At 36.8% G+C, this 12,644-nt stretch overlaps 3 protein-coding genes across 3 annotated transcripts; 1 reads left to right on the forward strand and 2 right to left on the reverse strand.

Annotated features, from left to right (window-relative positions):
• Positions 1 to 596: 596 nt before the first annotated feature.
• On the forward strand, positions 597 to 1,445 carry LOC149880002 (uncharacterized). Its single transcript, XM_090070699.1, has one exon. It carries the CDS (start codon positions 597 to 599, stop codon positions 1,443 to 1,445), a length of 849 nt encoding a protein of 282 aa, XP_089926825.1.
• Positions 1,446 to 9,991: 8,546 nt separating this feature from the next.
• Positions 9,992 to 10,390, reverse strand: LOC149880003 (uncharacterized). The gene has a single exon (XM_090070701.1). The coding sequence runs from the start codon at positions 10,388 to 10,390 to the stop codon at positions 9,992 to 9,994; it is 399 nt and encodes a 132-aa protein (XP_089926827.1).
• A 135-nt stretch (positions 10,391 to 10,525) lies between these two features.
• On the reverse strand, positions 10,526 to 11,631 carry LOC149880004 (uncharacterized). The gene is made up of 2 exons (XM_090070702.1): positions 10,810 to 11,631; positions 10,526 to 10,768 (listed from the first exon to the last, which is right to left on the reverse strand). Exons 1-2 carry the CDS (start codon positions 11,629 to 11,631, stop codon positions 10,526 to 10,528), a joined length of 1,065 nt encoding a protein of 354 aa, XP_089926828.1.
• Between the last annotated feature and the right edge of the window lie 1,013 nt (positions 11,632 to 12,644).

Here is a 12,644-nt window from a genome sequence, read left to right on the forward strand (position 1 = left end):
CGAGATCCAAAAAGAGATGGAGGATGAGAAGGTAAAGAGAATGGCTCTCAGCAAAAAGTACCATCGCGCATTCAGAATCATTTCGAATGTGGACAATTCGTTACAGGTCTTATGCATTGCTCTGGGGACTGTTGGAATTGGTCTTTTGTCTACCATTATTGCCAGTACGGCAGCGATAGCGTGCGGGGGTGTTGCAATTGGAGTGCGCTTTTTATCCATTGTAGGAGGTCAAGTGAACAAAAAACTGGCATTAAAAGCGGAGAAGCATGAAAAATTGAAAATTCTTGCAGAGTCAAAATTGAACACCATCAGCAACCTCATTTCAAAAGCGCTGATGGATGGGAAAATAAGCGATTCAGAGTACGAATTGATTATTTGCGAGCTTCAAAAATTTAAATCCTTGATGGATTAAATACGAACAAAAGCAAACAGCAAAATGGATGAACTGACAAAAAAGTCTTTGTTCAATAAAGGAAGAGAGGACGCGATAAATACATTTAACAACTTATTTAAAAAAAATTAATAACTCTTTTCATGGCAACAATAATCTTCAACAAGGTGAGATTGAGATTTTTTTTCCGCGTGTTTTAAAAACCATGTCTTTTTTTAAAATACAAGACCCAAACAAGAGGGATGAGCTTGTGAGAAAAGTGATTGAGAGCAGAAAAAGAATTTATCAGCACAGTCTCAATGACAACATTTCAGATGTCAATTTTCAGACTGATTTGAGCAAGCTATACAAGCCGCTCATCAAAAGCAATGAAAAGATGATAAAAAGCATAGAGGACAGAGTTGCAACCAAAATGAAAAATGAAGATCTCGAGTCTACCATGAATTTGGGTGATGAAAAGCAGCCATATGAATTGGGCGATATTTCGTCCTACTATTTAGACAAGTACAATGTGCGTAATAAATACGAGAATGTGAAAAAACCTTTCGAAGTGAGTAAAATAGATGGCGAAATGTATATTAGAAAAATGGGAATGTCTGTGGATAGAAATGATATGGTTATTGGCGGAGAAAGGTACGAAGGAACAAAAGGTCTTCGGGAGCTCATGACAAAATCTACTCCCGACAGAAACGACGTCACTGAGGAAGATTTGCAAAATTACTCAAATATTCTTGTTGAAAGTCAAGCCATATTTCAAGACAAAAATCCAAACAGACTCAAAGCCTCAAAGAGTAAAAAATATCAGAAAATAATAAAGCCTATTTGGGATAAAGTTAAGAGTGAAACTAACGGCAAAAAAGGGTCTGGAGTCATTATTCTTCTCAGCGATCCAAATGCACTCGTGCAAAGGCTTAACTTGAGCGTGGCTGCTTGGCATGCTGGAAATATAGGGTCAAGAAATGAGGCTGTGTCCATATGCGACGAGCTGTTAAGGCAAAATGTCATAAACAAAGACCAGTATAAATCAATGATGAGGTACATTGACGCAAACTGAAAAAAAATATTTTTGCTTAATAAAAATGATTATTTACAAAAATAAATATGTTAAGAAACAAGTTGTTGGAGGAAGTGGAATAACCGACATGTTGAAGAATTTCTTAAAAAGAGCTGCCGCGTCGAGCGCCTCTAAAGCAGCATCCACTTTGGCTAACAAAGTTGCCAAAAGCGAGCTGGGAGGAGAAGCGATCATGGCTAAGAAATCTGCAGGAAAAGAGCTAGATTCTACCGCCATATCCACCGCCAAAGACGTGGCCATTGACAAGGGTAAAAAGACCATTGAGAAATTGTACGCCAAGACAGGAACGCCAAAGCCGAGGAAGGACCTCACTCAGAAAAGCAAAGACATTATTTCAGGAATGGTGAACAGCAAGCTAGCAACAACAGCGCCCATAAGTGAATATTCCTCGCTTGGAGGTAAATTGTCAAATAAAAATGCCATCACAATACAAGACATTGTAAAAATGGGAAATGGAATGAAAATAGTCTAGGGGTCTAAAAATTTTTTTTCTTTTATATAAAAAAATGGCAAATTCCGATGTTTTAAATTTTACAGAAGAAATCATTGTTGATGAAGAAATTGAGAGATTTGAATTTCACAAATACGAGCCAGTCAGTAACAATTTAAATACTGCTGGGGAAATAAGAATCAAAATTGAGCATCAAGACTTGTTCACGCTCGCATCTGAGGCGTACCTTTTGGTCGACGGAAGACTAACAAAAGCGGATGGAACTTCCTACGCGGATACGGATGTGGTTGTTCTCGCAAACAATTACATCATACACCTGTTGAGCCAGATTTCCTACCAATTGTCAAATCAAGAAATAGAAACCATATACAGTCTAGGTCAAACCACCACCATGCTTGGTTTTCTCAAATATCCATTGGAGAACCAAGTATCAGAAGGAATGAATCAGCTGCGGCAAAGAGACAGAACGGCTTTAGCTGATCTTACCAGCAACAGCGGGTTTAGTCAAAAACAAGACAACATCATGAAGCAGCCTGCTGTTAAAGGTAAATTTTCATTCTGGACTCCGTTAAAGCACATTTTTGGATTTTGCGAAGATTACGACAAAGTTCTTCACGGATTTAAGCACACGATTACTCTTGTAAGAAAGAGCGATGCTGATGCGATTTTTAAGAACGCTGATACAGCTGCAGGAAAAGTGGACCTTAGCAAACTGTCCTTGTTTATGCCTCATGTCACACCCTCTGTTTTGGCGAGTAGCAATCTTTATAAAGTCATTGAATCGAAAGTGGATGTTCCGTTATCGTTCAGATCCAGTCAGTGTGACACCATCGCTGTGCCCATAAACAATAAATTCAGTTGAAGGTTGAGCGCCAGATCTGCCAATGAAAGACCTAGATACATCATTGTTGGATTCCAAACCAATAAAGATGGCAACCAAGATCTGAACCTTTCCGTATTTAATCACTGCGATTTGAAAAACATGTACGTTACTTTAAACAGCGAAAAGTACCCTGCCGTCGATTACGACTTGTCCTTCACAAACAACAAATTCTCGAGGGCTTACAGAGATGCGTGCAAGTTTGACAATAGGGTTTATGGAATCAGCGAAATTATCGCTCAGCCTAACTTTGACAGCGTTAAATTACAGACACATTTGTCCACTTTTTGTCTTTGATGTGAGCAAGCAGGTTGAGAGGTTAAAATCAACAGGGCTGGATTTGCAAATTAAAGCCACCTTTAACACAAAAGTTCCTGCAGACACTCAAGCCTTTGCCATTGTCATCTCTGATAAATTGCTCAGGATTAAATCAGACGGAAACAGAATGAACATTGTATATTAGGTTCTCAAAGAAATTTTTTCCTCAATAAAAAAATGAGGTATACAAAAAAGGATTTGAAAAATTTGCTGAAAGAGAAAGGCATTTCCAAAACGTTGAAAAGTAAAAGGGCGTTGATAATGATTGCGGTTGAAAACAATCTGATCAACAAAAATGCATTGATAGAAGATATGGAAGAAAAGAGGCCTGTCGGAAGAACGAGAATTAAAGTGGAGCCGAGTGTAGAAGACTCCAAGTATGAAAGGCTTCGTCTGATCAGAAATAATCCTGTGGCTGTAAAACTGAGCCATATTGAAACTGGACAAGTGACCGAATATGGGTCCCTTTACAAGCCGATGAGAGAGACGGGACATGGCTGCAAATATTTGGAGAGTCGAAATGGAAAGGTAGGCAAAGTTGAATTTAAAATCGAAATACTGAAATAAGAAAATGAATAATTTTAATCCGTTTTTCTGGAGTGCAGCAAGAAAGAGCCTGATGAGGCTAAGAAAAAGCATCTCGAGCTTCTTGCATTTGGAATGTTTCGAAATTTTATTTACGTCACCGAAAATGGAAATTTTAAAATTCCGAAACTGTTCAGCGAGAAGGAAAGAGACAAGCTTGACAAACGTTTGTGGGGAGGCGATGAGGATGAATTTCGCGAATGGAAAAAGAAATCAAAGAGCACAACAGAGAATGGAACAACCTGAAAAAGGGAGAAAAGCTGAGAGCAATAGACAGGTACGCGCTTCGTTTGAACTGCGATTTCGAGGAGAAAAAAAGAATCGCCGGCAAACTGAAAATGGCGATGTTGTTCAACACGTTCGACATTGCGTATGAAAATTTTGAAATTGCGAAAATCTCCAAAAATGTGCAGAAAATGTGCTGAAATGAAAAAACTTGAATTTGAGTTAAAGAAATCTCAGCACAAATTAAAAAGATGGAAAACGACATAAATGCAACTAATGCGTCGGACTCTGAAGATGAGTGGGAAGATGTTGATAGCAACGAGTAAGAAGAAGAGTTGTCGGAAAACGAATCGGAAAAAACACCGGAAGACGTACCGGAAGATCGGTATTTAATGAACTTTAACGAATCGGACAATGGGTACGTGACTGTTTCAGGCACACGATATTCGATTCATCACGAAGAATTTACAAACTACCAGTATCTGAAGGATGAAACAGGCAATCGGTATGTGGTTGACAAAGGTGGAAAACTGTATCCGTTTCATCCTTATGAAGGGGGTGATTGTCTGATTGATGAATCGGGCGACCGATACTTTCCTACTTATGATGAATTTAGAAATCAGCGTTATGTGTCTGATATTTGTCCATGGGAAGCAGGAGAGTCGGATGAAGGGTTGTCAGAAGAAGATGAGGAAGGAGAGTCGGAAGACGACGACTTGGAAGAAGAGTTGGAAAGAAAGCCGGAAGATGTGCTACAAGAGTCGGAAAACGATGTTATTGCAGAAGAGTGGAAAGAGCTTCAAAAGTTCATTTCAAATCGTTGGCCTGGAAGATGGTGCAGCCCTGCTGCTTAAAAATCACATGCGATTTTCCGGGATTCTAAGAATCTTAAAAATTCAAAGGGTCTTTTCAATTCTTTTCGGAGAATTAATAAAACAGCAAAGTCTAAATATTTAGAAATGAAAAAATTGATTTTGACTTAAATAAATTTCAGCACAAATGAAAAAGATGGAAAACGAGACTGCAGAAGATCTAAAAAAAAGAATTGAGGAATTAAATGAAAAAAGATATGCGTTGTCCGAGGAATTTTTGAAATTTAGGGATGAGATGGGAGAAGAAAAAATGATTGAAAGATTGCTTGAATTGTGCAGATTTAAAGAAGAGGTGAAAGATTTGAAAAACAAATTGTTGGCTATAAATGGAGGCGAAAGCGGGCCGGAAGATGTGTTGGAAGAAGAAAATGACGAGGAAAAAAGACGAAGATTGGGGTTAAAAAGTTGTTTGAAATTTTTCTATCAGAACAAAATAGAATGTGCAATCCTGCTGCTTAAAAACTCAAAGGGTCTTTTCAATTCTTTTTGGAGAATTTAAAAAATTGAATTTGACTTAAATAAAACTTCTTGAAGAATTAAAAAGATGGAAGAATTGATAAAATTGAGAGAATCGATGAGTGAAGAAAGATTAAAGACATTTCGTCACTTGATAAGATTGAGAGAATTAAATAGATTAAGAGAAGAAGAATTGAGGAATGAATTGATGAGATATAAACTAATAGAATTAAGGAGAGAAGAAAGATTACAGAGATTGCTTGAATCGTGGAGATTGAGTGAAGAAGAATTGAAGAGTGAATTGAGGAGATCAAGTTAAGGTAAATTCCTTTGATGGTAGAATTTTAAAAAATTGAATTTGAGCTATATAAATTTCTACACAAATGAAAAAAATGATATATACGAAAAAGTATTTGAAAAAGTTGCGGAAAGATAATGGCGTTTCAAAGACGTCTGACACTTTGGTAGCGTTGACACTGCTTGCAATTGAAAACAATATGATCGATAAAAATGCACTAATGGAAAATGTGATGGATGTTAAACCTGTGGGAAGACCGAGAATACATGAAAAACAAGAAAAGCAGCCGATTGAACCTAAATGGAAAAGGTTAGAAAACATCAAAAATAATCCTTTTACTTTGAAACTGACCAACATTGAAACGGGAGAGGTGATTGAGTATAAATCCGCTTACAAAATGAGAAAAGCGACGGGACGTAACTGGAAATACTTTGAAAATCGAGATGGATATAAAGTTGAAACTATAAATAAGGTGAAATGAATTTTTAAATTCTCTTGTTGAAAATTTAAAAAAATTGAACGACTTAAATAAAAAAATTTCCGTATACAGCTATTCACAAAAGTTTAAACGATTGCAGAATTTTTATCAAGTATGTTTGGTTTTTGTTTAATAAAAAGAAACTGTAAAATGATATCGACTTAATTTTTTTTGTTTATTAAAGAAAGAGTAATTAGCTTTAAAATGAATTTGAACATATTATAAAAATTTTAATATTTAGTTAGAAAAAAATAATTACAAAAAATCATATAGGAAAAATAAGAAGCACAAAAGTTTAAACGAATTGTAACATTTGAATAAAAAATGAAAAAAAGAGCAAAATTAATATTTAAAGTGTCCTCCTTTGTTTTTATAGCAAAGATAAACTCGTTTATGCATTGATTCAACTAATTTCATGCACATCACGCGAGGTTTCTCCAGCCAGTACTTATTCAAAAGTTGCTTTAAATGCTGAGTTGATTGAATTTCATGGTATGTCAGTTGATTGTCGATCCAACACCAAATATTTTCAAGTGGATTGAGATCTGGTGATCTAGAGCACCAGGGCATTACATTGAACTTTTTTTTCAAAAAAAATTCTTTGATTGAGTGAGCTGCGTGAGCTGAAGCCCCGTCTTGTTGAAAGATGAATTGCTTGCTTCTGCCATACAAGTGTCTGATTGATGGAACTAAACACATTTCCAATGTGTTCTTGTTGGTGTATTGATTAATTCGGCCTTTGCACAGCTCACAGAAGCCTATACCTTTGTGAGAAAAACATCCCCAGATGCTAAACATCCCCAGATGCCTTGACGACAATGTTGCAAAAACCTGTCTGAATATTTCTTAGTTGCAAATTTTTTGATTCTTCTCTTGCGGTTTACAACTTGAAAATTAGCTTCATCATTCCAAATAACTTTTGCCCACTGTTCTACAGACCAGTCCAGCCTTTCTTTGGACCACACTCGTCGTTTACGTTTATCCGTGATTGAAAGAATGGGTTTTCTAGCAGCTATGTACGTTCCAATACCTTTGTCCAACAATGTTTGTCTCACGAGCTCTCAGCTAACTTTTGGATTATTTTTTGACTCGCTGAAGATTTGTGCTAGCTTATTGTAGCTGAGTCTGGGGTTTTCTCTGATCATTCTGAATATACCATTTTTGTCACGGTTGCTGAGTTTGGATGGTCTTCCAGTACGCGGCATGTCGGAGACGTCCTTGATAAGTTCCCAGGCTTTGATGGTTTTTCTAACGTAATATTCAAAAATGTGAAATATTTTGCCTATTTGAACGTTTGTGTGATTTTTTGTCCTCGCCATACCAATAACTTGCCATTAGATGTCACTAGAAACTGATTTTCGACCTATTGGCACGCAATTTCAATTAATTTGAAATTTACAATATTTCAAGTTGATTTTTAATGAATTAAAAGCTGCCTGATGATGTTGTGATGTATTTTTTGATTATAAAGCTACTCATTTTAACTTTATTTATAAATAAAAGAAAATTTCGCACTGGATTTATCAAATAAATAGCAAATAATTGATCCTAAATAAAATCGTTTAAACTTTTGTGACACTTCTTAATTTGTATCACCTACCTTTTAATGAAATTTTTGAGTAAACAGTGTTGAATTGAAACTTACTTTTTTTTATTCTATTAACAAATAACCTCTTTACCAAATTGGAAAAAAAAATTATTTTGATATCTATTTCCGTTAGATTTTAAATCAAGAAAAACCGAAGATAAGATCTGAAAATTCTGCAATCGTTTAAACTTTTGTGAATAGCTGTATAAAATGGAAAACAAAACAGTGAAAGAATTGCGAGAAATTGCCAAAGAGCGAAAAATAAAATATTACTACAAGATGAAAAAGCCGATCTTGTTGAAGCTCTGAGACCTCCGATTGTTCAAAGACCGGTGTCTGCTCCGCGTCCAATTGTTGCTCCTAGAGCTGTTCCATCAAATCATATCCTTGAAGAGCCTGTTCCAGATTCGACGCCTAAGCTTGCTCCTGGTTTATTTTCAAGGTTAAAGACGGCTGTAAGAAATGTGGTCGCTAACAGTTTTAACCATGTGCTTGCATCGATTGATCCATGCGTCCGAGAGACGGTGAAGAAAACAGTGAGCAATGTGGGGAACGAAGTGCGAAAAAAAGTGGACTCTCAATCACTCGCTCTCAAATCGATTGCGCACGCAGCAGTTTACAAACCTCCCATTCATTTTACATTGACCAATCATGCGCTAAGATATGTCACCAAGCAATTTTCGCATCAAGTTGTAGAAAATCATCAAGACCCTTCCGCCATTTTAGACTTGGCGAGAGAGGCAGCGATAAAAGTCATGAGAGAAAATAGAAATAAAAAAATGAACCTTGTTTTAACGTGTGAGATGACGCGTGTGAGCATTGCCACTGGATAGGAAACCATTCGCATCGTCCCCTTTCCATCCAAACATGGAATTGTGCTGGAGGCTACGGATTTGGGAGAGTTCTATGACGGAGCAAAAGAAGAAATCCTAGAGAATATGGTCAAGTACAGCAATGAGGGATCAAACTGGAAAGTGTCCGCCATTTTGAAAATGGACATTAACATGATTAATTACAATCCTCTTAGCGCTTCGTCATGGATAAAGCTTGAAAAACTTCTGGAGAGCAAAAAGGCAATTATCAATATAACAAACAAAACTGACGATGAATGCTTTAAATGGTGTGTCACCAGGGCGCTGAATATGAAAAAGGATCGCTGTGACAGGATTGAGGAAGAGCTCAACAAAAAGTCGAAAGAATTGAATTGGGAAGGAATTGAATTTCCTGTCTCGTTGCCTCAAATCAAAAAGTTTGAGAAAAACAATTAAGGCATTAGCGTGAATGTATTTGTATTCGAAAACATATCCCCTTATCCTTTACGAACATCGAATCATTGCAACAGAAGAAATAAAATAAGTTTGCCGCTCATTTCAAACGAGACTACAAACCATTATTGTTTGATCAAAATTTTAAGTCGATTTGCTTCCTCACACACATTGTCTCATCAGCATAACAAATATTACTGTGTCAATTGCTTGCAGGGATACAACTCTGAAGAAGCGCTTTCAAAGCATTTGACCATGCAGTTTCAAAACAAAGAAAGATCCATAAGACTTCCTTTTGTGGTTTATACCGACTTTGAAAGTTTCATAAACACGTGCGATCCTGATAAGTGCGATCAGTCTTACACCAATCAGTAGCAAAAGCACACTCCAGGCTCTTTCTGTTATTTCATCAAGTGCTTCGACCAAACCGTTTATAAAGGAAAGCCTGTGGCGTTCACGACAGCAAGTGAAAAGGACGGCGTTGCCAAAATATTTGCGGAAGTGCTTGAAAAGACATCCAAAAGATTTACAAAAGTAAATGTAAACTTAAAAGAGATGTAGTTCATAGCGCATTCCACATCCAGCAATACTTCTTCCAATTCAAAGAAACTTAGGATGCCCTTACCGATTGTTTTTGACAAACTTTTCTTCATTATTACAATTAATCTTTCAAACAAACCTCACCACCACGGCGCTCTTGATAAATTAAACCTCCATTTTATGGCTGTGGTAGCAAGATAGTTTGCGAGATTTTCATCCTTCTTAAGTGTTAGTAACCACTTCCCTGTTGCCACAAATGTCTTTGCGTTACCACTAAACATCACTTGTGGTGGTCCTTTTCTTGCAACAAACTCCTTCAAAATTCTCTGAAATTCTCCTGCCGATAGATCTTGACAAAGTCTAAAGTAGACAGCTCTTGTACATGCGCATGTAAACAGTGCAACATAACATTTTTCAACCAACTTTTTTGCCACTTTATACTTTAGCGGACCCGCAAAATCAACACCTGTAACCGTAAACGGTTCGATATCTTCAGTTCTAAAGCGTGTTAACATTGCTCTATTTGGTGGTATCAGCGGTTTTACTCTATATCTCTTACATAGATTGCATTAACGAATGACCTTTTTTACGGCAATTCTCAAACTTGGTATCCAAAATCTTTCTCTTATGCTACTCATTGTATCTCCTACTCCCCCGTGTAACGTTTTCGCGTGATAATGCTCAACAATTCTTAGAGTTAGTTGAAATCCTTTTAGTAAAAATATTGGGTTATACCCAGAGACTTTTCCGTGACATCTCAAAAGCTGTTTTTCATCCTGTTTAAGTTCCACATCGGACTTTATTGCAACAGCTTCTTGTAGTAACTTAAGATTCATCAACTCCGCTTCTATCATCTCTTTAGCTTTCAGTGGTCCTGTTATTTTTTCTTTATTCCGACAATTGTTAACAAACCTTTTTATGAAAGATGATATTCTTATGATCTTCCAATACTTGTGTTTACTCATCATTTCTTTAAATAAATGATGTCCCTTTATTTCTTCTGTTGCTATACTGACGTTTTCTTTCACCCCAACATTTTCTCATGATGCGTTCGGTGCTTCAATTATTTCTGGTTGGATTGGCCAATATTCCTTGTGTTTCAACTATGTAGGTCCATGTAGCCACAAACTTGATAATTTTTCTGGACTCACTCCTCCTGTTCCAAGATCACTTAGGTTTTCTTTTGTTGGAACATAAAGCCATTTTACTTTTCCATTCAATAGTATCTGTTGAACTCGGTTCCTGACAAACTGTGACCAACTACCCCTTTCTTTTAACCAGTAAAGTACCGCAGTACTGTCAACCCAGTGATATACTTCAATAATATTTACTTGTTTAATGTCTTCCTAATATAATTCATTAAATTGCTCAAGGTATGCGCCGCTACCAGCTCCAGCCTAGGAATACTTAGATCCCTTGGTGCAATCCTTGCTTTTGCTACAAGTAGGTTGCTTGTTTTTGTATATTGTTGGCTCGCTACAATGTAGACGCATGCACATACTGCTGATTTAATTGCGTCTGAAAACCCATGGAGCTCCATTTCAATGATTCTTTCAGACAAAACGCTCCGCGAAATGGAAATAATTCTTTTAATTCTAATTGCCTTGATCCAGGTTTTCCAATCTTTTGAAAGTTCACTTGGAATTTGTTGATCCCATCCGAGTTTTAATAAGCATAGTCGATGGTATAGTATTTTTTCAGTAATTAATACAGGTGCACTAAATCCCAATACGTCAAAGAAATAGTTGATAGCGGATAACATTGTCCTTTTTGTTATCACTTCTTTATTTCCGATAGTGATGCATGCAGTAAAGTTAATCGATAGCTGATCCGTTTCTTTGTTCCAAGGAATCCCAAGTATTTTTGATGATTTGACCACAGCGTCGCTTTCCATTTTGCTTACGTTGCTAAGCCATTTGTGTAGCTGGAAACCAGCTTCCATTAAGATTTGCGTTAATTCATTTTTAAACCTGATAAGTTCTTCTTCCGTTTCACCACCTGCTTGTATACCATCGACATAAGTATCTTCTTCCAAAGCAATCGTTTTTGGATAAATGTCCTTGAATTTTGATATATGCTTTTTAATCTTGGCACCGAGAATGTAAGGACTTGAACTTGAACTAAAAATCACCCTTGTAAATCGTAACTCCGTTAATTCCATTTTCTTTAAGTCCTTATACCAAATGAAGCGTTGTGCGTCCCTATCCATTTTGTGTATTCTAATTTGTCGAAACGCCTTCTTTACATCAGCTTAAACGCAGAGTTTATTCATCCGATTTCGTATGAGCATGTCAAATATTAACGGTTGCAGCGATGGTCCCACTTCTAGACAGTCATTTCATGAAGGTGATTGAGCGTCTTTCCTAGATGAACAATCATAAACAATTCTCATTTTCGTTGACTCAGCATTTTCTTTGATTACCGCTAGATGAGAAACGTAGTGAATAATTTCTCCAGTAGGTTTTTCTGGTGCCATTTCCAATATTCCCTCATTGATCTGTTCCATCATTATATCATTATACTGTTCTAGTTTTTTAAGTTTTTTCAATCAAGTTGTTACACTTGCCAATCTTTTAAGAGCCAGATTTCTGTTGTTTGGCAGTTTAGCAATACCCTTTTTCCACGGCATTCTGGTTTCATAGTAACCTTCGTCGGTTTGATGCAGTTTTTCGCTGAAGTCTTAGTGGAAAATTGACTCACAATTTGTGTCTGATAATCCAAGTACTTCTAAACTACACATTTGCTCAAACTCATCACGACCAGTGTTCAATAAGAAACTTTTCTCAATACCAGAACTCAATTGTGTTCGTCTCCCAGAAAGAGTCCATCCCAACATAGTTAGTTCGGCTCCTGGGTCTTTATCCGGATTTTTTCCGAGAACTACCGTAATTCACGAACTGGTCCAAGTTTATCCATCAATTAATACACGAATGATTGAGCCGTTTGTAGTTTCTGCCTAGTTTTCAATGATCCTACAGTTCTCGCAAGCTTGTTATAAAAATCGTGAACTTCTTTGATTTTGTGCGTGCTGTGTATAGCCGTCAATCCTTCCAAATCTTTAATCAATGCTTTGTGAACCCAAATATCTTTTCCGTAAGTTTCTTGTAGTATGCGTTTAGCTTCATCGTATCCCTCCAACGAATGTGGTAAACCAAGTATGTTCTCTCTGGGCTTTCCTTCGACGAGTTCCAGTAAGTAGTTGAATTTGCTGATGTTTGATAT

Source organism: Hydra viridissima, unplaced genomic scaffold, assembly GCF_058129835.1.
Source record: "Hydra viridissima isolate aposymbiotic clone 2 unplaced genomic scaffold, HvirCarnegie_v1 scaffold_13, whole genome shotgun sequence".
NCBI lineage: Eukaryota > Metazoa > Cnidaria > Hydrozoa > Anthoathecata > Hydridae > Hydra > Hydra viridissima.

What these genes read in the sequence shown, in the direction of transcription:
- LOC149880002 (XM_090070699.1), top strand. Translation starts at nt 597, where the DNA reads ATGTCTTTTTTTAAAATACAAGACCCAAACAAGAGGGATGAGCTTGTG.
- LOC149880003 (XM_090070701.1), bottom strand. Translation starts at nt 10,390, where the DNA reads ATGATGAGTAAACACAAGTATTGGAAGATCATAAGAATATCATCTTTC.
- LOC149880004 (XM_090070702.1), bottom strand. Translation starts at nt 11,631, where the DNA reads ATGGATAGGGACGCACAACGCTTCATTTGGTATAAGGACTTAAAGAAA. An exon ending in GTATTCCTAGGCTGGAGCTG is followed by an intron (nt 10,769 to 10,809) that starts GTAGCGGCGCAT and finishes GAATTATATTAG; the next exon opens with GAAGACATTAAACAAGTAAA.